The sequence below is a fragment of the Oryx dammah genome, unplaced genomic scaffold, assembly GCF_014754425.2.
Source record: "Oryx dammah isolate SB20612 unplaced genomic scaffold, SCBI_Odam_1.1 HiC_scaffold_25, whole genome shotgun sequence".
NCBI lineage: Eukaryota > Metazoa > Chordata > Mammalia > Artiodactyla > Bovidae > Oryx > Oryx dammah.
The window spans coordinates 45010443-45034907 of record NW_024070209.1 but is presented as its reverse complement, the minus strand read 5'-3'; the positions used below and the strand labels follow the sequence as shown (position 1 = coordinate 45034907).

At 42.8% G+C, this 24465-nt stretch overlaps 1 protein-coding gene, 1 long non-coding RNA gene and 1 other non-coding gene across 6 annotated transcripts in view; all 3 read right to left on the bottom strand.

Annotated features, from left to right (window-relative positions):
- Positions 1-9523, bottom strand: part of LOC120851447 — a 19870-nt gene extending 10347 nt beyond the window's left edge. Inside the window, exons 1-2 of the long non-coding RNA XR_005718330.1 lie at positions 9410-9523; positions 674-680 (exon numbers count right to left, since the gene is read on the bottom strand). This is a non-coding gene — a long non-coding RNA (uncharacterized LOC120851447). The remainder of the gene's footprint in view (positions 1-673; positions 681-9409) is intronic.
- A 9321-nt stretch (positions 9524-18844) lies between these two features.
- Positions 18845-18956, bottom strand: LOC120852376. The gene has a single exon (XR_005718550.1). It is a non-coding gene; the product is annotated as a U5 spliceosomal RNA (small nuclear RNA).
- Positions 18956-24465, bottom strand: part of UXS1 (UDP-glucuronate decarboxylase 1) — a 55394-nt gene continuing 49884 nt past the window's right edge. For 3 of the 4 annotated variants that reach the window (XM_040224212.1, XM_040224210.1, XM_040224213.1), the window contains 3 exons: positions 23463-23520; positions 21775-21878; positions 18956-19786 (listed from right to left, as the gene is read on the bottom strand). In XM_040224212.1, the coding sequence (XP_040080146.1) occupies positions 19655-19786; positions 21775-21878; positions 23463-23520 (294 nt within the window). In that variant the 3' untranslated portion in view covers positions 18956-19654. The remainder of the gene's footprint in view (positions 19787-21774; positions 21879-23462; positions 23521-24465) is intronic. The other variant, XM_040224211.1, reaches the window with a different exon arrangement.

The following is a 24465-nucleotide window of genomic DNA, read 5'->3' as shown; positions in this document are numbered from 1 at the left end:
AAAAGACTCTGATGCTGGGAGGGATTGGGGGCGGGAGGAGAAGGGGATGACAGAGGATGAGATGGCTGAATGGCATCACTGACTCGATGGATGTGAGTTTGGGTGAACTCCAGGAGTTGGTGATGGACAGGAAGGCCTGGTGTGCTGCACTTCATGGGGTTGCAAAGAGTCAGACACGACTGAGTGACTGAACTGAACTGAAGGTATAATTATTTGTGGAATTGTTGGAGGAATGTTGTTGATAATAATAAAACCAGTGAAAATACTTCCAATCAGTTGGCATCTAATAGAATTAATTAGGAGAGAGTTGTTTTCATTAATGATAGCTAAGGCAGAAAATTGAGGTTGCCCTAGAGGTTCAAAGAAGATAATGTGTGTATTGTAGATGGCTGTGAGGGAGGTAGTGAATAGAATTATTAAAAAGGGTCAGGCATTAATATAAAACATGCTGGGGGTTTCGATGATTAGGTCTTTGGAATAAAATCCAGTGAGGAAAGGTACTCCTGTTGGTGCTAGGCTGCCAATAATGAGGGCTATCCTGGTAAAAGTGTTAGTCGCTTAGTCATGTCCGACTCTTGAAATCCCGTGGACTGTAGCCCACCAGGCTCCTCTTTTCCCCTGTCCATGGATTTTCTAGGCAAGAATACTGGAGTGGGTTATGATGCCCTCCTACAAGGGATCTTCCCGACCCAGGGAACTGAACCCAGATCTCCTGCATCATGGTAAATGGTATTGCCTTAAATAGATGTCCTACTTTTCTGATGTCTTATTCATTATTCAGGCTGTGGATGATAGATTCAGAGCTATATATGAGTAATATAACTTTAAGAAAAGTTTGAGTACAAATGTGAAGAAATGCTAGGTAAAGTTAGTTAATGCCAGTTGTTACTATTATAAGGCCTGAATGACTAGAGGTAGAGAAGGCAACGATTTTTGGATATCATTTTGGGTAAGAGTACATATTGCTGTAAATAGTGTGGTAATGGCTCCTAAACATAATATAATTGTTTGAGTAAAGTTGTTATTTTCTGTCAAAGGATAAAGGTGAATGAGTAAAAAAGATGACCTGCTACCACTCGGGTACTGGAGTGGGGTAGGGCTGAGACTGAGGAAGTGCCTTCTACTGCTGAAGGTAATGGGTGGAGGCCGAATTGAGTGGATTTTCCAGTTGCAGCTAGCAGAGGTAAACTGGAGTTATTTAAGTCAAGCACAAAAACTTATAAATGCCATGAATTTTTGCTGAATAGGCATCATGCTATTACTCTGATAAATTCAATATCTCCAATCCAGTTATATAAGATTGCTTGTAGGGCTGCTGTGTTTGCATCTGCTCATCTTTTTCATCATCTGATAAGTAGGAAAGATAAAATTCCTACTCCTTCTCATGCCATGAAGAGCTGGAAGAGGTTATTAGCAGTAACAAGAATTAATATTGTAATAAGGAGAAGATAACTTAAAGAACTGATTGCTATTGGAGTCTGAGTGCATATATCCTATTAAGAATTCGATGATTGATCATGTGACACAGAGCTACTGGTATGAATATTATTGAGAAATAATCTTTTTTGAAGCTGAGTGATAATTTAAGAGTTTGGATGGATAGTAATTCAGCGTCAGTTTGAAATAATTATTTCTTGGCCTGTATGAATAAATATTATTGTTAAGATTATGCTAATAATTAAGGTATATGAAATAGTGGTTTTTACATTTGATTGGTATATGTTAGTTTTATAGATATTGCTGCTTGTCATTATGATTGGTATAATTAATGTAAATAGAGTGGCTAGTGTGAAAGAGGAGAGTAAGTTTATCACTTTTATTTGGAGTTGCACCAATTTTTTGGTTCCTAAGACCAATGGATGACTGCTGCTGCCGCTGCTAAGTCGCTTCAGTCATGTCCGACTCTGTGCGACCCCATAGACGGCCTCCCACCAAGCTGCCCCATCCCTGGGATTCTCCAGGCAAGAACACTGGAGTGGATTGCCATTTCCTTCTCCAATGCATGAAAGTGAAAAGTGAAAGTGAAGTCACTCAATTGTGTCCGACCCTTAGCCACCCATGGAATGCAGCCCACTAGGCTTCTCCGTCCATGGGATTTTCCAGGCAAGAGTACTGGAGTGGAGTGCCATTACCTTCTCCGAATGGATGACTACTATCTTTTAAAAGTTTGAAAAAGCTGTGTTATTAGACAAGGAGGCATGAGTTAACAGTTCTTGCAGACTTTTTCGGTAAATACTAAGGGGATAATCTTGTGTTACTAGATTCACAATCTAGCATTTTTTAAAAACTATGTTTACAGTATAGGGACCTAAAACAATTTTGGGATTTAGTGATAGGAGTAGGAAGGGTAAGATGTGGCATGATATGAGGTCATTTTCTCATGTAAAGGATGATGAGACATTGTTGGTATGGTGTGTATATTTAACTTGCTGTGTTATGATTAATATGTATAGGGAGTATAAGGCAGTAATTACTGTATTGACTCATATTAGAATAATTGTAATATTTGATCATGAGAAAGATACTACTATAATTAATTATTCAATTAAATTAATGGTAGAGGGGTAGGTTTGCCAGGTTTGGTAATAACCACCAGGTTGCTATTAATGAGAGAAATATTTCTAGGTCTTGGGCTAGAATTATTGTTTGGCTGTAAATTTGTTCATAATTTGAATTTGCCAAATGGAATAGTATAGACGATGCAAGGCTGTGTGCAGTTATTAGAGTGGTAACCCCTATATAACCGCTTCCCTGTGGCTCTGATGGTAAAGAATCTGCCTGCAATGCAAGAGACCCTGGTTTGATTCCTTGGTTGGAAAGATCCTCTGGAGAAGGAAATGGCAACCCACTCCAGTATTCTTACGTGAAAGCCCACGGATAGAGGAGCCTGGCAGGTTACAGTCCATGGGGTAGCAAAGAGTTGGACACAGCTGTGATTAATGATTTCATTTTCACCCCATATATAGCTTCAAGGTATTTAGATAAGGCTAGCTACAATTACTAGTGCTATATGGTTGTCAGAAGAATATGCGATGGGTGATTTTAGGTCTGTTTGACATAAGCAAATTGAGCTAGTAACGATTATACCTCAAGAAGATAATATAATAAAAGGATATCCTATGAAGTCTGTTAGTGAATTTAGTATTATTGTAATTCATAATATGCTGTAGCCTCCAAGTTTTAGTAGCACAGCTGCAAGAACAGTGGAACCTGCAATGGGGCTTCTACATGTGCTTAGGTGGTCAAAGATGAAGACAGTGTAGTGGTATCTTTACCATAAAGGCTATGATGCACGCTAATCATACAAAAACATTGGATCAAGAGTTGGATATTGTTTGGGTTCAGTACTGAAGTATTAAGAAATTCAGGGACCCTGTGGCATTTTGGATAGGGACCAGTGTTACTACAAGGGGGAGGGATTCTACTAGTATATAAAATAAGAAACAGAGGCCTGAGGTAAGATGTTCTGTTTAATTATCTCATCAAGAAATAATAATAAGTGTTGGGATTAGTGTTGCTTCAAATAAGATGTAGAAGAGAATTAATTCTGTAGCAATAAATTTTGTGCATAGTTATGATTAGAAATAATTGTAGGTATAACTAATATATTGTCAACTATAATTAATGTAATATATAATTTGGGGGGTTAATGATTCTTTTAATAGGTGATATTGGCTAGCTTTTATTATCAGAGGCAATAATTATGTTGTTAAAATTAGTAGTGGTATAGATAAGGAGCCAGAGGAAAAAAACTAATGAAATATTAAGAGTATTATCATTGAATTGTTTAAGAAGTAGGCTTGTAAGACTAATTAATAAGCTGTGAGTAGTAGTATTGATCCAGATTATACTACTGTTTGATAACTAAATTAGGGGTATTAATATAATTAATGTTCCTGTGGGAATAATGATTTTTAGCATTGGAGTAAATTGAGATTTTTGTACATAGTGAGTATTTGATACTATTACTAGTATGGATAACCCAAGTATTGTATTTAGGATTATTAGGGTTCCTATAATGAAACAGGGATAATATCGTGCCTTCTAAGCATATTAATGATATTAAACAAAATGGATATATTAATAGTCTTATAAGGGATACTGTACTACAATAATATTTATATATAGTAAAGATACTTGATAATTATCAATTTAACCATAATCTAATGAGTTGAAATAGTTTATTTTAAACTAGATACCATATTTGGCTCATTCTAGTCCTTTTTGGGTTCATTTATAGGCTAGGCTTAATTGCTAAGAATAAAATTAGGAAAAGGGCTATATTGAGTATAGTGTTTAAGTTATGTTCATGATGCTCAAGGGAGTGCTAAGAGGAGTGCAATTTCTAAACCAAAGAAAAGAGATGTAATGGCTACTAAAAATAATTTTATAGAGAAAGGAAGATGAGCTGATCCTAGGGTCAAAGCTGAGGCAGCAGCTTCAAAGCCAAAGAGGTGGTTGGATGTAAAATGGTATTTTAATTGACGTAAAAATCAGACAATAAGAGAGGTAGATCCAAGAATTACATGAAGCCCATGAAATCCTGTGGCCACAAAGAAGGTTGAGCCAGACAATCCATCTGAAATGGTAAATGATGTTTCATAATATTCTGAGGCTTGTAGGGGTGTGAAGCAGAGGCATGAGGCAATTGTAATAAAAGGGGCTTCGAGTATATGTTTCCAGTTTCTTTCCATAAAGCTATGATGAGCTCAGGTGATAGATACCCTGGAGGCTAATAATACACAAGAATTTAAGAGTAGGACTTCTGAGGGATTAAGAAGGAAGGTCCCTGTGGGTGGTCAGCATCCACCCAGCTTGGATGTTGGGGCAAGACTTGAGAGTGGTAAAAGCCCGGTACTCAGTTGTGTCCAACTCCTTGTGACCCCATGGACTGTAGCCCTTCAGACTCCTTTGTCCATGGGACTTTTCAGGCAAGCATACTGGAGTGGGTTGTCGTTTCCTCCTCCAGGGGATTTTCCCCACCCAGGGATGGAACCTGTGTCCCCTGAACTGCAGGCAGATTCTCTACCGCTGAGCCATTGTTCTTCAGTCACTCAGTCAGTGTCTGACTCTGCAATCCCGTGGACTGCAGCACGCCAGGCCTCCTGTCCCTCACCATCTCCCGAGGTTTGCCCAAGTTCATTCCCATTGTATTGGTGATGCCATCCAGCCATCTCATCCTCTGTCGCCCCCTTCTCCTCTTGCCCTCAATCTTTCCCAACATCAGGGTCTTTTCCAGTGAGTCATTGGGAAGCCCCAAAGGAGCTGGTAAAAAAAAGAGGACTTCTGAAATGATGAATACAACTATACCATACCAAAGTCCTTTTTGTTTGGCTGGTGTGTGGTGACCTTGAGAAGTACTCTCTCCAATGATGTCTTGTTATCATTGATATATCGTGAGGACATTAGTTAGTAGACTGAGTAGTAATAATACTGTTGAATTAAAATGAAATCATATAACTAGGCCAGATGTTATTAAAAGAGCTGAAAGGACTCCTGTGAGGGATCAGGGGCTGGGGTTTAATATGTATATGATAGGTGTGGGTTCAGTGGGTCATTATGCACTGTGATATAAGTAAAGTCTTACTAATAAACACACAGGGTTGAATTATGGCAACAGCAAATTCAAGAATAGTAAGTAAAATGAGAATAATAAATGTAATGAGGGTCGTGACGGTGCTGATGCTCATTAGTGCCAGAATGGCTCCCCCAATCAATGAATTAGTAAGTGACCTGTTGTGATATTGGCTGTTAGTCATCTGGCTAAAGCCATTGGTTGAATAAAAAAGCTAATAGTTTTGATGATAATTTATATAGGAATTAGAGGAGCTGATGTTCCTTGTGGTAAAAAATGAGCTAAGCATGCTTTTGTTTTATTGCAAAAACCAGTAATGACAGTCCCTACTCATAAGGGAATTGCTATTCCCAAGTTTATTGATAGTTAGGTAGTTGGTATGAATGAGTGAAGTAATAATCTTAGTAAGTTTGTTGATCCATAAATAAATTGAGTAATATTAGTATTAATGCTCTAGTCTGTCCTTTATAATCATGGATACTTATTATCATGAAGTGAATTTTTGATCACGTGGAGTTAAGAGTATATCCTGAGAAGAGTGGAAATTAATGTATGAAGCCTCTGATAATGGCAAATACAGCTCCTATTGAGAGTACATAGTGGAAATGGGCAACTACATAATGCATATCATGAGTGCAATATCTAAAGGTGAGTCAGCCAGGACAGTTCCTGTTAGTCCTCCTACTGTAAAAAGAAAAATGAAACCCAGGGCTCATGTCATAGCCAGAGAACGTTTAATATTATCCCCATGAAACATGGCTAGTTAACTGGACACTTACTTGTGTAAGAATGGCAGCAATCATAGTGGCTGATGTAAAATATGCTTGGGTGTCAGCATCTATTCCTGATGTGACTATATGGCGGGGCCATAAGATAAATCTAAGAATCGTATTGATACCATAGCTCATACCATTCCTATATACCCCAGAGGCTCTCTGTTCCCTGAATAATAGGTTACAATATGTGAAATTATTCCAAACCCAAGTTAAAGTAAAATGTACACTTCAGGGTGTCTGAAGAATCAAAATAAATGTTGGTACAGGATTGGGTTACCTCCTCCTCCAGGATCAAAAGGAAGTTGTATTTAGGTTTTGATCTGTTAGTTATGTAGTAATCAGTCAGTTCAGTTCAGTTCAGTCGCTCAGTCGTGTCTGACTCTTTGCGACCCCATGGACTACAGCATGCCAGGCATACCAGCCACTCATGTAGGTAGTGATAATAGTAGTATGGCAGTAACTAGGACTGATCATACAAATAATGGTGTTTGATACTGGGATATGGCAGGGGTTTCATATTAATGATTGTAGTTATAAAGTTGATAGCACCTAAAATTTAAGAAATGCCTGCTAGATATAGGTAAAAAGTGATAAGGTCTACTGAAGCTTCAGTGGAAACTACTAAGTTTCCAGCCAAAGGTGGGTAGACAGTTCACCCTGTACCAGTACCTGCTTCAGCTATTGATGATGTAAAGCAGAAATAAGAAAGGGTGGAAGTAATCAGAAGCTTAAATGTTATTTACATGGGGAAAGACTATATCAGAAGCTCCAATTATCGGAAGAACTAGCCAGTTTTCTAAAAACCCAGTTATAATAGGCATTACTATAAAGAAAATGATTACAAATGCATGTACTTTTACAATCACATTATAGATCTGGCCATCTTCAAGTGTGGTTCCAGGTTGGCTTAACTCGGCACAGATTAATAAACTTAGGGCTGTGTCTGCTATTCCAGCTCAAGCTCCAAATAGTAAATAGAAAGTACCTACATCTTCATGATTAGTTGAGAATAATCAGTGGTTAATGATCATAAGTAGAATGACTGAGTAACCATTAGACTGTAAATCTAAAGACAGGGATCTATTCTCCTTTATACCAAGTCCTATGGTGAATTTTACATGTTGAATTGCAAATTGAAAGAAGGAGCTTTGAATTTGAATTTCCTGTGGCTGGAGTAAATTGAATCCAGTTGACTAGAGTATTTACCTGCTAACTAAAAATTTGTGGGAAAATTAGCCCACAAATCTAGAGAGGATTTAGCTTAACTAAAGTGTTTGATTTGCATTCAATTGATGTAAGATATAATATTGCAATCCTTATTAAGCAAAAACTAAGTAAATTATTCTTGCTTAGGGCTTTGAAGGCTCTTGGTCTATTTAACCTAAATTCCTATTCCACTACTGAGAGAACTGGTGTTAGGGGTAGGATTATTGTAGATACTACAATGGTTGGTAGAAGAATTATTTGTTTTGTGAGATCAAATCATCATTTTATTTTTATGCTGTTTGTGGAAGGTAACCTGGTTAGTGCTGTGGAGTATGTAAGTCACATATAGAAATACAGGTTGAATAGTGCTATAAATAAGTGTAGGTAATATAATGTTATTATTCTTTATTATTTCTTGAATGATTATTCACTTAGGTATGAATCCTGATGGTGCAGGGAGACCTCCTATTGATAGTAAAGTTACGAGGATGTGAGTTGTAATGATGGGTATTTTGTTTCATGTGTGATAATGATAATGTAGTAGTGGTTGAGTTGCATTTAAGTACTGTGAATATGGGAATTCCCTGGTGGCTCAGATGGTAAAGAATCCGCCTGCAGAGACTCAGGTTCAATCCCTGGGTCAAGAAGTTCCCCTGGAGAAGGGAATGGCCACACACTCCAGTATTCTTGCCTGGAGAATTCCTTGGACAGAGGAGCCTGGCAGGCTATATAGCCCATCGGGTTGCAAATAGTCGGATATGACTGAGCCACTAACACTTACCCTTCTTCATCATGAATATAGTAAAAGTTAAAATATAAATGACTAGGTTTAGTAGAGTTATACTGGGATTATGTGATAAGATAGCTGTTATTCATCCTATATGGGCAATTGATGAATAGGCTATGATTTTTCATAGCTGGTTTGGTTTAGTCCTCCTCAGCCCCCAGTTAGGATAGATAGTTTATATACAGTTAGTATTAGGCTTAAATTAATGATGGTGATATTTGATATAGTATGGATATGGATGCAAGTTTTTGTCACGTTGATAAAATTTGGCCCGATGCTAAATGTGCTGTGCTAAGTTGCTTCAGTCGTGTGTGTCTGACTCTATGTGATCTCCTGGACTATAGCCTGCCAGACTCCCCTGTCCATGAGGTTCTCCAGGCAAGAATACTGGAGTGGGTTGCCATTTCCTTCTCCAGGGAATCTTCCTGACTCAGAGATCAAATCTGTGTCTCTTAAGTCTCCTGCACTGGCAGGCAGGTTCTTTACCAATAGTGCCATCTGGGAAGCCCCAATAAGGCCCATTGTTGTTATTATTCATGCTATTGGATTAAACATTTTTGTAATAGTTCATTGACTGGAGAATAATAAGTTAATGATATGATTATAAGTAATAGTGATTTGGCAGATTGTGTTAAAAAATATTTAGCTTCTATGACTTGTGTGTTAAAAATTTTGTATCACAATAGGAATAATGGCCAATACATTTATTTCAAAGTCAATTCAGATGAGTAGTCAGTGGAAACTAATAATGATTATAGTTTCTGAAATAATGGTTGATAAAATGATAATAGAAATGATGGGGTTTATTAGTACAGGAAGAGTATAAATCAACATTTTCAACAGGGGTATGGGCCCGATAGCTTAATTAGCTGACCTTACTTATAAAAGGTAGTGTAATGTGGTAGCACCAAGAATTCTGGATTCTTTGGGGTAGGTTCAATTCCTGTAACTCTAGAAATTAAAGGATTTAAACTGCTATTATTTATTCTATCAAAGTAACTCCTTTATCAGATGTATTTCTTATGTTTGTGAGGGAATACTTGATAATATAATGGATAATGAAACATGTCATATGCATAGGGCTAGTTTTAGGGGTAGAAAATTTTTTCAGAGTAAATGTATTAGTTGGTCATACCAGAGTCGGGGGTAAGATGCTCAAATTTATAGGAAAGAAAATTGTTAATATTGACTTAACAACAAAATAAATTGTATACAGTGCTGGCACACGTGGGTTGTGGAATGTTCATAAGAATAAGGCTGTTGTAAAAATACCTACTACAATAGTATCTGCATATTCTGCTGTAAATAATAAGGCAAATAGGCCTGTTGCATATTCTACATTTAAGCCTGGTACGAGTTCGGATTCCCCTTCTATTAGATCAAATGGGGCTCGGCTGGTTTCTGCTGAAGTGGAGATGGGTCATATTATGACTAGGGGTCATGATGGGAAAAATTAGTCACAGTTGTTCTTGGGTGATGATGAGGGCGTAAAGGGTCAAGGACCCATTTATTAGAAATGACAGGAGAATGCTTGCTAGTGTTACTTCATATGAGACTGTCTGTGTTATGCTCGTAAGGCTCCAGTTGCTGCGTATCTGAATTGGAGGCCCACCCAGATCATACAGTAGAATACACGCCTAAACTTGATGTGGCTGGTATAAACAGGACTTCTAAGTCTATGTCAGTGAGAGAGTCAGGTATAGGTAGGTAGAGGATTCAAAGATCTGGGCTAACTTAGGCTAGAATTGGTGCTAAAATGAATATAGAGACTGAGGACGTGGCTGTTGATAATGGTTCTTTAATGAACTGCTTGACTGCATTGGCAATGGGTTGAAGTAAACCATGTGACATTTGGGCCTTTTCAAAATGAATCTAACCTAAAACTTTCCGTTCGACTAGTGTTAAGAATGCTATGGCTAAAAGGACAGGGACTATAAGTATTAAAATATTAATTATGAACATTTTGTCAATGAGAGGATTTGAATCTCTGGTTATAAAGGTTTCAGTTTTACACAGTTACCAGGCTCTGTCACCTTAATTAAACTCTGCTCTTGGGTAAGATTTTATGCTTATTAATTAAGATGAGATCATTGGTTATTTTTAAGGTGCTTGTTTAAAGTTGGCTTTATTTCTCTTGTCCTTTCCTACTGGGAGAAATATATAATATAGAAAGCAACCTGGATTATACCGGTCTGACTTCAGATCACATAGGACTTTAATCATCACACAAATGAAAATTTAATAGTGGTCACACCATTGGGGTGCCCTGATTCAACACAGAGGTCATAAAGCCTATTGTCAGTATGGACTCTAGAATAGGACTGTGCTGTTATACCTAGGGTAACTTGTTCTGCTGATCCATTTTTGGATCAATAAGTGATAATGTGATTTGACCGGTAAGTCTAGGCTTTAAAATCACTCGGCGGATTTTTTGTTCTCCAAGGTCACCCCCACCAAAATTATTAACCTGTATAGTTTTATTCTGATCTGACTGGTGTTATTTCATCTGATCTGATCAGTGTGAGGTGATACCTCATTGCAGGATCGAATGCACTTCCCTAATATTTAGCATTGTTGACATCCTTTTCATGTGATTTTTAAAAAAATGTGTGAGTTAAAGATACCTATTAAAATTGGTTTTGTGATGGCCTACCCAGGTGACTTCCCTGGTGGCTCAGATGGTAAAGCGTCTGCCTACAATGTGGGAGACCAGGGTTCAATCCCTGGGTCGGGAAGATCTGGAGAAGGAAATGGCAACCCACTCCAGTACTCTTGCCTGGAAAATCCCATGGATGGAGGAGCCTGGTAGGCTACAGTCCATGCGGTAGCAAAGAGTCGGACACGACTGAGCTACTTCACTTTCACTTTCACCCAGTTATGAATTCTTTTTTAATGACCACCGCATCCCACTCCAGTGTTCTTGCCTGGAGAATCCCAGGGACAGGGGAGCCTGGTGGGCTGCCGTCTACAGGGTCACACAGAGTTGGACATGACTAGAGTGACTTAGCAGCAGCAGCAGGAAAGTCTAGATCAGTTGTTACTTAGAACCCCTTGGACCTTGTGAATACCCTGTACCTGTATTGAGAGTACCCTGTCAACACAGCTTTTATAGTTGTAGTTACAAAACATGGCAGCAGCATTTCTTCATGCCCCACTTTTTTTTTTTTACCTTTTCCATTCTTCATTGTCATTTTATATTGGAGTAGGGCTTCCCAGGTGGCACTAGTGGTAAAGACCCTGACTGCCAATGCAAGAGACATAAGAGATGTGGGTTCAATCCCTGGGTTGGGAAGATGCCCTGGAGGAGGGCATGGCAACCCACTCCAGTATTTTTGCCTGGAGAATTCCATGGACAGAGGAACCTGCTGGGCTGCAGTCCGTGGGGTTGCCAAGTCTGAACATGACGAAAGCGACTTAGCACAGAGCACATAGTTTTAGTATCCCTTGATGGCTTAATCTTGAATTTGGGGGTTAAAGAATTATAGCTCCATGGGATCTTATTTGTTTATTTCCACATGTTCATGAAAAGATCAATTTCACAGATTAAAAGTAGGAGACAGTAAAACCTTTGTGTGGCCATAATATAAATGGCCACATTTTTAAAAGTCTTTGAGAACAAATGGTTTTGTTACATTTGCACAGTCAGGATACTGTGGCTGTTGAACGACTGTCACTGGGCAGACAGTGTCTCTAATACTACTTATGCTATTAATAGAGGTCATGTTTTTGACAAATAGGTGGGGTTTGTGATTGCAGAGCTCCTTTCACTCTTTTTAACCTTTCCTTGGGTGCATACCTGTGTTGGGTTAACAGTATGGTTCATAAATAATTTAATGCTGAAGAAGTGTAAGTGTTAAGTTGCTCAGTCCAGTCTGACACTTTGGGACCCTGTGGACTGTAGCCCTGAAGCTCCTCTGTCCATGGGACTCTCCAGGCAAGAATACTGGAGTGGGTTGCCATTCCCTTCTCCAGGGGAGCTTCCCGACCCAGGGATCAAACCTGGGTCTCCTGCATTGGCAAGGTGGATTCTTAACCATCTGAGATACCAAAGCAGCCCAATGTAATGCTAACTTATGTTTATTTATTGTTAAATAATAATAGTTGATGATATAAACTTAGGCAAGGAGAAATACTTCTTGTTACTCAGTAACATTATTGCTTCTATTATTTAAAAGATTAGTCCAGTAATTGAGCAATAGGTTATTTACTATTGGTATTAAGGAAATGTTGTTGAGCTTTCAGTTCAGTTCAGTTCAGTTCAGTCGCTCAGTCGTGTCTGACTCTTTGTGACCCCATGAATCGCAGCACGCCAGGCCTCCCTGTCCATCACCAACTCCCGGAGTTCACTCAGACTCATGTCCTTCAAGTCAGTGGTGCCATCCAGCCATCTCATCCTCTGTTGTCCCCTTCTTCTCCTGCCCCCAATCCCTCCCAGCATCAGAGTCTTTTCCAATGAGTCAACTCTTCGCATGAGGTGGCCAAAATACTGGAGTTTCAGCTTTAGCATCATTCCTTCCAAAGAAATCCCAGGGCTGATCTCCTTCAGAATGGACTGGTTGGATCTCCTTGCAGTCCAAGGGACTCTCAAGTCTTGTTGAGCTTTACCGCTTTGTTAACTGATGGTTGCTTTTAGGCCAACTGTGGTGGTGTTTATTTTTTACTCTCTAGTGAAGATTGTATCTGTTTCTAAAAGGCTGGGTCTTTTAAGATTATTATTAATATAATATATAATTAAATAATGTATAATATATATAAATATGGACTTCTTGGCAGCTCAGATGGTAAAGAATCTGTTTGCAATGCAGGAGACCCAGTTTAATCCCAGGTTTGGGAAGATCCCCTGGAGAAGAGAAAGGAATGGCAACCCACTCCAGTATTCTTGCCTGGAAATCCCATAGACAGAGAAGCATACAGTCCATGGGGTCACAAAGAGCGACTAACATCTTCATCATCATATATACATAACATACATGTATATATATTATACATACATACATATACATATATATATATATATATAGAAAGGCATGGAATGCACTCTGCTACCCACATTGTGTGGTGAGCATCTGATGCCAACTCAGGGTTGGATTTTTATTGCTATTAATGAAACTCTTTCATCCTATTTTTGGATTTCTAGTTCCTTTCCCTTTTTGCTGAGAAGCAGCCAGGAACTGTGGAAGGGAACACGTGGAGTGTCCATTAGTAAAGCCCAGATGCTTCCGGGAACACCACTAAGCTGTACTCCCACACTGACAGCAGACAGACTCCACCTTTTGCCATTGGATCAAGGGAGCTAGGGATGAGGAATGTGATGAATTGCCCCTCAGTGACCCTCCTACTAGTCAGCCAGGTAACTCAGACATGGTTCTGTTCTGGGAATAAAGAAATACTACCCTCACCATTTCCTCCTTACATGCGAATGTCACATCACTGCAACCTCATCTGGCTTCCCAGGTGGCACTAGTGGTAAAGAATCCACTTGCCAATGCCGAAGACACAGGAGACGTGGGTTTGATCCCTGGGTTGGGAAGATCCCTGAAGGAGGAAATGACAACACACTCCAGTGTTCTTGCCTGGGAAATTCCATGGGCAGAGGAGCCTGGCAGGCTATAGCCCATGGGATTGCAGAGTCAGACACAACTGAATGAGCACAAGCTGTGAGTTTGTACTTGGCCAAGAGTTGGCCTATTTCATATATGTTGTCGAATCTATGTAGAATCCTTTTGATGTTTGTGTATTCCTTGTTTCATTCCTAATCTTGATTATTCATGGCTTCTGTCATTTTGTAAGAAGTCTGAATTTCCTATTTTCAAAGCCCTGTAGATAGCATAGTTGTGAAAGTGAAGTGAAAATCTGAGTTGTTCAGTCATGTCCAACTCTTTTCAACCCCATGGACTATAGCCCACCAGGCTCCTCTGTCCATGGAATTCTCCAGGGAATTTTCCCAACCCAGGGATCAAACCTGAGTCTCCTATCATCTGAGCTCACTTTCACATTTAAAAAATTTTATTTTATATTGTAGTTGATTAACAATATTGTTAGTTCAGGTGTACAGCAAGGTGATTCTGTTGTACATATACATGTTTTTATTCTTTTCCATTGCCATTTAGTTTTTTGCAGATTATTGAACAAAGTTCCCTATGCTATGCAGTAGGTCTTTGTTGTCTATTTTAAATATAGCAGTGTGTACTTGTTGATCTATCCCTCCTGCCCACCATTTCCTCTTGGTAACTGTAAGTTTCTCTTTTGTAAATAATTTCATTTGTATCCTTTGATTCCCCATATAAGCAATAGCATATGATATTTGTCTTTAACTTGCTTCACTTAGTACGACAATCTAGGTCCATCCATGTTGCTGTAAATGGCATTGTTTCATTCTTTTAATGGCTGAGTAGTATTCCCATGTATACTTTGTACATCTTCTTTATGCATCCTCTGTTGATGAATATTTAGGGTGCTTCCATGTCTTCACTATTGTAAACAGTGCTACAATGAACATAGGGTTGCATATGTCCTTTTGAATCGTGTTTTTCTCTGGGTTTGCCCAGGAGTGGGATTTGCTGGGTGATATGGTAGTTCTGTTTTTAGTTTCTTAAGGAATCTCCTTACTGTTCTCCATAGTGGTTGCACCTATTTACATTACTAACAACAGTGTAGGAGGGTTCCCTTTTCTCCACATCCTCTCCACCATTTATTATTGGTAGACTTTTTCTTTGTTCCAGACTTTAAACTTTCTATCTTGTATTAGGGTATAGCTGATTAACAGTGTCGTGATAGCTTCAGGTGAACAGTGAAGGGCCTCAGCTGTACATATACATGTATCAATTCTCCTGCAAACTCAGCCCCAATCCAGGATGCCACATAACATTGAGTTGAGTTCCCTGTGCTGTACAGTATAGATTCTTGTTGGTTATCCATTTTAAGTACAGCAACGTGCACATGCCCAGCTCAAACTCCCTCTCTCTTCCCCTACCCTTCCCCCGCAGCCACCGTAAGTTCCGAGTCTGTAAGTCTTTCTGTTTTTACAGTAAGTTCATTTGAATCACCTCTTTCTAGGTTCTAAATATAAGGTGTCATACGATACTCCTCCTTCTGTACTGACTTCACTCAGTATGGCTCTCTCTAGGTCCATCCATGTTGCTGCAAATAGCATTATTTCATCCTTTTAATGGCTGAGTAGTATTCCATTGTATATGGGTACCACATCTTTATCCATCGCTCTGTTGATGGACATTTAGGCTGCTTCCATGTCTTGGCTAATGTAAACAGTGCTGTAATGAACACTGGGGTATGTGTATCCTTTCGGATCATGTTTTTCCCTGGATATATCCCAGGAGTGGAACTGCAGGGTATGTTAGCTCTACTTTTAGTTTTCTACAGAACTGCCATACTATTCTCCATAGTGGCTGCACCAATTTGCATTCTCAACAGTGTAGGAGGGCTCCCTTCTTCTCCAGCATTTGTTTGTGGATTTTTTGATGATAGCCATCCTGGCTGGTGTGAGGTGCTATCTTATTGCAGTTATGTTTGCATTTCTCCAGTAATTAGCGATGTCAGCACCTTTTCATGTGCCTCATGGCCATCTATATGTTCTCTTTGGAGAAATGCCTCTTTAGGTTTTCTGCCCATTTTTGAGTGGGTTGTTTTGATGATGTTAAGCATCATGAGCTGTTTGTAAATTCTGGAGACTAATCCTTTTTCAGTCACATCATTTGCAAATATTTTCTCCCAATCTGTGGACGTTTTATTTCCTTTGCTGGGCAAAAGCATTTATGTAGGTTCCATTTGTTTTATTTTTCTATGAGATGGATTGAAAAGATGTTGCTGTGATTAATGTCAGAGTGTTCTGCCTATATTTTCCTCTAGAAGTTTTATAGTGTTTGGTCTCACATTTAGGTGTTTAATAATTCTGAGCTTTTTTTTGTGTATGGAGTTCATATTATTTGAGCTTTTTCATGACAGCCATTCTGATTGATGTGAGGTGATTATAGTTTTTATTCACATTTCTCTAATAATTAGCAGAGTTGGGCATCTTTTCATGTGCCCCTAGGCTCTAAGTATGCCGTCTTGGAAAAATGTCTCCTCAGGTCTTCTGCCTCTTTTTTGATGGGGCTTCTCTGGTGGCTCAGACAGTAATTTACCTACAGTGTGGGAAACCTGGGTTGGGAAGATCCCCTGGAGAAGGAAATGGCAACCCACTCCAGGATTCTGACCTGGAGAATTCCATGGACAGAAGAGGCTGGTGGCAACAGTCCATGAGGGTGCAAAGAGTTGGACATGACTGAGCAACTTTCACGTCTTTTGCCTAAATTTTTATTTATTTTTTTGAGCCATATGAGCTGTTTGTAAATTTTGGAGATTAATCCTTTGTCAGTTACATCATTTGCAAATAGTCTCTGGCATTCTGTTGGATGGCTTTTCGTCTTGTTTATGGTTTCCTTTGCTGTGCAGAGCTTTTGAATTTAATTAGGTTCCATTTATTTAGTTTTGTTATTTCCATCACTCTAGGAGAGGGATCAAAAAAGATACTGTTGCAATTTATGTCAGTGTTCTGCCTATGTTTTCCTCTAAGAGTTTTATCAATACCCAGTGTCACATTTAGATCTTTAATCCATTCTGAGTTTATTTTTGTGTTAGAGTATTCTAATTTCATTTTTTTTTTTACATATAGCTGTCCAGTTTTTCCAGCACTGTTTACTGAAGAGACTCTCCATTGTATATTCTTGCCTCATTTGTCATAGATTAATTGACCATAGGTGCATGGGTTTATTTCTGGGCTTTTTATCCTGTTCCATTGATTTATATTTCTGCTTTTGTGCCAGTACCATACTGTTTTGATTACTTTGTAGCTTTGTAGTATAGAGTGAAGTCAAGAGTGCCTGGTTCCTCCAACTTCATTTTTCTTTCTCAAGATTGCTCTGGCTATTTGGAGTCTTTTGTATCTCCATCATTGAAAACCACAAAACTGTTACAATTTTTGCTTCAACCATCAAAGGTAACTCAGAAAACTTGAGAAGAGGAAGAAAACCTATTCCATTTACCCATGTTTTTACTTTCCATGCTCTTCTTTTCTGATGTCTCAAGGTTCCATTTTATTGTTTCCTTCTTGTTTAGAGAGCTTTTCTTTAGTCATACTTCTAGGGTAGGTCTGCTGGTGAAAACTTGTTTTACTTCTGAGAATGTCTCATTTCCCCTCCCTTTCTGAAGGATATTTTCACTAGAACTCTGGAATGACAGTTCTTTCAATCCACGAGAAACATGCCACTCACTTCCAGGTCCCCTGGTTTCTGAGGAACTTGCTGCCATTCTGTGTTAAGACATCACCACCTGGAGGAAACGAGTCTTCTCTCTGGCCCATTTTTAGGTTCTTTTCCTCCAGCTCTAGTTTTGAGTCTTACTGTGAGGTCTTGGTGTGGACTCCTTTGGTTTTATCTTATGCTCATCAGCAGTTTGAATCTGAGCCTTTACGTGGCTTTGCCAGTCAGGAAACTGTCAGCCCTTTTTCTTGGAATATTTTTTTCAGCTCCCCCTTTCTCTCCCTTGTTCTTTGAACATATTCCAAGAAAATCATGGGGAAGAAAGTTGAAGGAATTAATCTCCCAGAATTCTAGATATTAGCAATAAACAAGGTGAGAGAATTCTGGAGCCTGGGGCTTTGGGGTTCTCCCAAACGCACTACACAGCCAAGCGCCATGGAGCTCCATGTCTGTGTGCTTTCCTTGGTGACCCCGGGCACTACCAGTAGTTCCCCCAAAATGGTGTGTCACTCAGGCCAAAATAATGACAACTGAATATAAGATGCTATCCTCAGTCCTCTCCCTCTCACACCATAACACTCCTACTCTGCATGACAAATACAACGAAACCACAGCCTCTCTGTGAGCCCAGAGATTCTGACTGGAAAAACAGGTCTGATTAAAAAATACAACCCCAGGAGATTCTGAAGGACAGACAAGCCTAGGTCACCCTGGTAAGTATGGAAACAAGCACAGTGCCCCCGCGTCCTGCTTTGATCCCTTTGATGTCTGTGCGGGATATGTCACCACCACGCAGCACCAACTGACTCAAAATTGTGTCGCTTTAACTGCCAACGTGTTCTTCCATTTGTTACAACAGGAACTTAGAAAAACCGAACATTAAACTTTGAAAGAATTCTTAGTGAAAGTGGAAGTTCTCAGTTTCTACAGCACAGGTCGGTAATGGCACTTCTTTTCTCCATCTGGTCTGTACTCCCAGAGAAGGATACACAGTGATGCTAACCCTGGGTACACACAACAGAGAACACTGTATGCATAGTTTCAGCCCACATCTATGCATCAAGTTACATATTATACCAACCTGGATGTTTACACAACTTTCTTTAAAATCAAATCCACCATTATTTTTTGTAGCCATTCAATCTTTTCTCTAATATTTTTCTTAACATTCAAAGATGCACCATGCAAAGTAGAAAACCAACTGTTAAAACTTAAAGTGAGCTTAAATTTCTTTTTTTTTTTAAGCCTTGCAAGAGCAAGGCCTCAAAAAATTGGGTACACACTCAGAATTGTTCCTCTTAGAAAAATTAGTAAAAGGCAGAAGATTTATATGGTCTGAAGAGAAACCAGAGTATGAGTTTCAATATTTTATTAAAATAGCATATTAACCACTGTTAACCAAGAATATTAATTTTGTCCCACCCGCCCCAACCCCATATGCAGCACGACACAGTAGTGATTTCAAATATCCTTGATCGTGATAACCAACAGAAACATTTCAAAGTCAAGTTTGCAACTAAAAACTAGACCTTGGAAAAATTCTGCATTAGAAGAAACATCACAAGGCTCTCGAGCAGAATTCTTTTCTCTGCCTGAGAATTAATGCAGTATGCCACCCACCTGACATTACTGCTTGTCTGCTTTTTCTCCTCTATGCATAGAATAATGTCTCATTTATAAGTACCCACTTCATAAATAAATCGGCATTTTCACCTCATTTAATGTTCCTTTTCAGCTTCACAAAGAAACCAGTAAATAAAACTGTCGACGACAGTCACGACATAGGCTCTCACAGCAAGATAAAAAACTTGAAAATATGCAGAGGTGCATCGACGCTATTTTACATAAAAAGATTTTAAAAAGTGCAAGGCAAAATCTGCAGTTTTTTTAGGGGAGTTTTTAGGCACATCCATTTCTTAAAGCAAGCTTCAGTATGAATTCCAGTTTTTTTCTTCATGACACCTGTTTTAGTTAGTCTTTCTTTAAAAAAAAAAAAAAAATACATCCTGTCAAGTGTGAAATAGGGCATCTACGGTCCTGAAAGGCGAGGTTTTCAGTTATGGCGTGTCCGTCCTTTTTTTATCCTTGCTGGCTTTGGTTTGGGGATGTACTGGTTATTTGCCTGGTACTCAAGTTCTTTCCGGAAGTAGTGGATGGCTTTGTTTAACCCTTCCTCCAGCGGGACCTGTTTAAAGAGAGGGTGAGGATGAGGGGCAGCCCCCACCTGCATGGTGCACTAGACCACCAGGTGTACCCTTCTCCTTCTCAGGAGTCTCCACGGAGGAAGACGCTCAGGAAGGCAGCCAGGTAAGAGCCACACACCTGACGCTCCTGGGGACACACACCCTCTGGACCTTCACCCCTGGGGACCTGACACGCTCTGCTGTCACCACCCCCGTGGGACCCGAAAGCCTCTGCATCATCACCCACCCCTCCGGGGACCTGACACCCTCTGCTCTGTCATAGCCCCCCAACCCCCCGCCTGGGGAACTGACACCCTCTGCTCTGTCACTCCCAGGGAATCGAAACCATATGCACCTTCACCCCTGGGGACTCTTCACCCTCCGCACAGGGACCCGGGACAACCACTGGGCAGCCTCATAATGTGAAGGCCGCCAGAGCAAACACGGAGCAGGAATCACAGCAGGTGCCCACGTCGTGCAAACACCACGAAGGACAGGAAAGCAGCAGCCCAAGGGCAGCCCACCTGGAGAGCCTGGAGGACAGTCAGCCCGGAGAACGGAGGACCCTCGCCCCAGGAGGAGGGCAGTCTGCTCAAGGGGCAAAGGACCCACCCCCAGGGAGGGGGGCAACCAACCCGGTGGGGACAGATGAACACACGCTCCAGGTGGGGGCAGTGAGCCTGGGGAGAACCCAGACGCCAAGGAGAGGACCAGTCAGTCCAGAGAGGACTCACAGCCCAGGGCAGTCAAGGGCGGGGAAAGGGGGTGGGGAGGGGGACCCAGGCCCAGAAAGGAGAGCAGTGAGCCCTGGTAGGACAGTCAGCCTGGGGGATGGAGGGACCACAACCCTAAGGGGGCCATACCCCAGGTCAGTGAACCCGGGGAGACGAGGGGCCCATGCCCCAAGAGAGGGGCAGTCAGCGTGGGAGGACATGGGGACCTTCACCCGAGGAGGGAGGCAGTCAGCCTGGGGGTATGCACACCTCAGAGATGGGGCACTGAGTCCCGGGGGGACAACCCCTGTCCCAGGGAGGGGGGCAGTCTACCCGGAGGAGACAAGGAGAGCTTTGCCCTGGGGCGGGAAGGAGACCTTTGCCCGGGGGCAGGAAGGAGACATTTGCCCAAGGAGGGGAGCAGTCATCCCCAAGAGGGGTGGGGGACCCAGGTCCCAGGATGGGGGCAGTCATTCCCAGGGTTGGGGGACAGGGGATTCTCATCCCAGGAAGGGGCAGTCAGCCCAGGGAGGACCCAGGATGCAAGGTGGTGGGCTGTCAGCCTGGGGACTGTGGGACCTTCATCACAGGAAGCGGCATTTAGCCCACAGGGTGTACAGTCAGTCCGGTTGGACCAGTCAGCCAGTGGGATAGGGGACCCACGCCCCAGGAGGTAGGCAGTCAGCCTGGGGGACCCTCGCCCCAGGGGGGCAGTCATTCTGGTTGAGGGGGGCCCATGTCCTGGTGGGGGTGGGAGTCAGCCTCTGGAACCTGGGGACACCAGGTCAAGGGGACAGCATTTCTGGCTTGGGGAGCCACACTGGGAGGCCGAAGGCCTTTAAGAGGGCAGGAAAAGCTGGGAGGCCTGCAATTTGCAGGCTTTGGCTTCTCATTTGCCCACCCTGCTTGGCCTGAGTGGGGGCCAGTTTGGATGAGGTCAGACAGGTAACGGACACCAAGTTGGCCCTCCTCACCCATGATACCCTGGCTGAATGGACAGCCAGACCCTGCAGGGCTACTCAGTTCTAAGGCTGCACTGTCGCCCCCTCAGTGAGGCTTTCCAAGTGAAGCCAGCGAAATGAGACCCTCGATGGCAGATGCCCCAAGAGTCCAGGTCACAACCTGTAACGGAGGAGAAGGACACAGGCCTGGAGAGGGCCCTGCCAGGGCCACCCCACTAGGCAGTGCCCGTAAGGGATACACATGGGGAAAGGCCTTCTCCAGGGGGCAGCGATAGCCCCGACCCCTTCTTACCACTGGCTCCCACCCCTTCTTACCACTGGCTCCCACCCCAGCATCAGCTTTGCTTTCTTGATGTCTGGTTTCCTTTTCTGGGGGTCATCCTGGGCTTCAGAAAGAAACTGAATTTCACTCCCACTGCCTGAATTTAAGAAGAAAAAAAAAAACCAGAATCAGGAACCACTGAGGTGTGATTTTTATACATGAACGTCAAGTCCCACCTGCACAGGAACACAGACGCCGACGGTGTGATGTGTCCAAGTCCCCTCGCTCTGACTCCACAGACCTGAGCCACCCTGAGGTGGGTGAGTGGGCAGGCCCCACACTGACCACCACCCTCAGCCAATATGGCTGTGCGCCCATTGCCCACACCCCAGATGCCCCGACGAGCCATCCTCCAGGCATGAACACCCTACCAGAGCCCCTCGCCTGCAGTCAGGCCGCCTAATGAGCAGCATGCAGGGGAGTGAACGTGGGCCAGCCCTGGCCAACACCTTACATGGGCCTGCCCACCGACACCCTAAAAGAGCCACTCTGAGCCTACACAAAGATGTCCAGTCACCCTGGACAGACCACATGCAGAAGGACGGAAGCCTGGCCGGTCCAGCTTCCTTGCTGGGCCCACACCCTGCCAGCCAGCGGAATGAAGCCATCCTAGCGATCGTTGGCCAGGCCTGCAGAGGGAGTTCCCACTCCAGAATCTGGAGTGAATAAAACAGCTGCTGTCTGAAGCCACTGGTGTTTGGGGCTGTGTGTCACACAGCCATCCTCCTGGGATTTAGACAAACTTCTCCACTTCACCGTGAGCACGACCCTGAAGATCTGGTCACATGCAGGCTCTGCTCCAGGACATGCGGACAGGTCTGTGGGTCTGCATTTCTCACAAGATGGTGATGAAGCTGCTGGCTGAAGGGCCTCACTCAGGGTGCCAGGGCCCGGGGTCCAAGGTGAGCTTCCCCACTGGGGAAGGGTGGACAGAGCCCCAGTGGAGACGCCAGGGAAGAATGTAAACAGAGGCTGCTGAGATTTCTGTCTTAGGAAGACTCTCCCCTGTCCTGTCCGACTGTCCAGGCCCACATCTTGCTCATGCAGTTTAGCCAAACCCGTTCCAATCTGGTTGTGTCTGAAACTCTGATTTCCTGATCGACCATGGGAAGCAGACTCTCCTGAGACAGGCTCCTGGGAGCCCCAGGACACCTGTCACAAAGGGCATAGCCCGTGGACACCAGCAGCCCATGGACAGCTGGAAATACACAAACTGCTTGTGGCTTAAGAGCACACCCTCTCTGGAGCCACTCCCAGCGTCCACACCACCTGCCCGCTCGGCCAGGCCTGCACATGGGACCTAAACCTGGCCACCAGACTCTGTCAGGAGCACACAGGCCAGCGCTGCCCTCATGCTCCCTGCGGTCCTGTGCTCGTCATGGCCAGCATGTGGCACCAGTCAGTGGTCACCAGTGCAGAACTGCTGACCACGTCACATCTCAGGCACCAGGGACAACTGGACGTTCCCGCTACATAAAGACCTGATGTCACTACAGGGACCCAAGCCAGCCCCTTCCCCTTCATCTTTCCATTACTTAAAGTATCTCAAAACAGTGGGGCGCTCCTGACCCAGTTCTGCTTCCCATCCCATTCAGTCAGTGAGTGTTAACCATGCACTGTCCAGACAAGGTGTTACTAATCAACAGGCCAGCTTCACTCAGGGAGGCCCTGTTCTACTCACCAACAAGGTTTTTGATGAGCTGAGCAAATTCTAGGATGGTGTGTTCTTCTGGGTTCCCCTGAGGAGGAGAGGGTCTCTGGTTAGCAGTGTCGACGCAACAGGACGCCACCACCCACGTCCTCCGGGGTGCCTGCAGGCTCACGAAGTCACTGGACTCCCACCTCCATGAGGGTTCCGCAGGAGGCACAGAACAGCTGGGGGCTGCACTATGCCTGTCCCCGCCTTGGCCTTGGTCGGGGGCAGCTAATGGGGACACGTTCCCTGGTCCAGGTACAGGATGGTGTCCAGGAGCAAAGGTTCTGTAACCGCAGTGTTGCTAGGCAGGAAAGCCTGGTTCTGCCAGCAGGCTCCCCCAGGACACTCGATACGCTGATAGGGCACCATGCTCACTACCTCGGTAGTGAAGACCCCTGAGCTCAGACCCAAAGCCCAGAAACAAAATGTATTCAGAGATGTGGGCTGCGGGCAGCCAGCAGGAGAGACAGGACGTGGTTGAAGGTGAGCTGACTTCTGGGGGGTTTGAGGAAAATCATTTTCTCCTTCTCTTCCTCTCCTATACCTTCTAGCAGCCTTAGCTCCTTCCCTTCCCAGTCCTGCTCATCCCATCATGAGAGACCACTATGAAGTCTGGCAATTTAATGTCCTAAGTACTCTTTGTTCTCAATCTCCTAATTTCCTCTGAAGCAAGAAGATGACAGAGGCAGGCAGGGTTGTTTTTGTTTAACTGCTAACTCATGTCTGACTCTTTGCGAATCCTGGACTGCAGCCCACCAGGCTCCTCTGTCCACGGGATTTTGCAGGCAAGAATGCTGGAGTGTGTGGTTGTTTCCTTCTCTAGGGGACATTCCCAAATCAGAGACTGAACCAGCATCTCCTGAATTAGCAGGCAGGTTCTTTACCACTGAGCCACTGGGGAAGCCCAAGGTCGTACCATAAATATACAGAGATTTTCTGCCAGCAAGAACCAAACACAAGCTGCTCTGCAGAGAAGCACATACTCTGG